The 1,065-nt window shown below is 33.6% G+C and overlaps 1 protein-coding gene across 1 annotated transcript in view; it reads right to left on the reverse strand.

Moving 5' to 3' along the window:
• Positions 1 to 618: 618 nt before the first annotated feature.
• CYLC2 (cylicin 2) overlaps positions 619 to 1,065 on the reverse strand; it is a 10,649-nt gene continuing 10,202 nt past the window's right edge. The window contains exon 5 of the mRNA XM_026456249.1: positions 619 to 1,065. This exon is cut by the window's right edge and continues 305 nt beyond it. Coding sequence (XP_026312034.1) covers positions 619 to 1,065 — 447 coding nt within the window.

The raw sequence follows: 1,065 nt of genomic DNA on the forward strand, positions 1-1,065 counted from the left end.
AACCGTAAACATGCTTGTGATTGTTTAAACTTCAGGAAGAAAGATGTAGGCTCATCAGGCGGTAATATATTTTTTTCTTTTCTTTTACTTTTTTTTTTTTTTTTTTTTCAAAGGAATGCTACATTTACTTGAGAGCAGATTTTCTACAAGCTGTTTAATTTCATTTCATGGCTCCTATATTTCTTTAAATCTGTGGATGCAGCTTGAGATTATTTTAAATCTATAGATACAACATCTGTCTCCTTGGATTTTTTAAGCCTTCATTAAACTGTGTGTGTGTCTCCATAGATTTAATGTCATTATCTTCAACATCCTTATCTGAATATTCTTTAAATCTTTCTAGAGATCATTCATTGAATCCTTCATATCCCCAAATTTAAGTATATGTATTCTTCAAGCCTTTCAATGGATCCCCCCTTAATTTTTCTTAACATATTTCTTATACATTTTTATAAATCTCTTCTGAGTTCTCCTTTGTATCCTTCTTTACTACCTTTTAAAAATTATTTAATTCTTTGAACCCTCTTGTTTTCTCACAAATTAAGTTGCAGACTACCACTATTGTTTCATCAGATATGCTTTTGAATTATTCTTGCAGTGCGAATTCAAATCCAAGGCCTACTTGCCCTTCTTCTTTGCATCCTTCTTTGCGTCCTTCTTTTCATCTTTCTTTGCATCCTTCTTTGCATCTTTCTTTTCATCCTTCTTTGAATCAGCAGATTCTTTGTCAGTAACTTTCTTGGCATCTTTCTTGGCATCCTTCTTAGACTCTTTCTTGACATCATCCTTTGAGTCACTGTCTGTACTACCGGGCTTCTTATCTTTCTTACTTTTTTTACTCTCCTTTGCATCTTTCTTTGCATCCTTCTTGGCCTCCTTCGATTCATCACCTTTGTTTGCATCTTTTTTTCCATCCTTATCCTTCTTTTCATCTGCTTTTACAGCTTCTAATTCTGTGCCTGAATCCTTGCCCTTCTTTGAATCCTTTTTGCCTTTTTTGCTATCTTTCTTTGTACCTCCTTTTTCATCTTCAGATTCTGTTGCTGAGTCTTTGCCTTTCTTTGA

The sequence above is a fragment of the Piliocolobus tephrosceles genome, chromosome 14 (assembly GCF_002776525.5).
Source record: "Piliocolobus tephrosceles isolate RC106 chromosome 14, ASM277652v3, whole genome shotgun sequence".
Lineage (NCBI taxonomy): Eukaryota > Metazoa > Chordata > Mammalia > Primates > Cercopithecidae > Piliocolobus > Piliocolobus tephrosceles.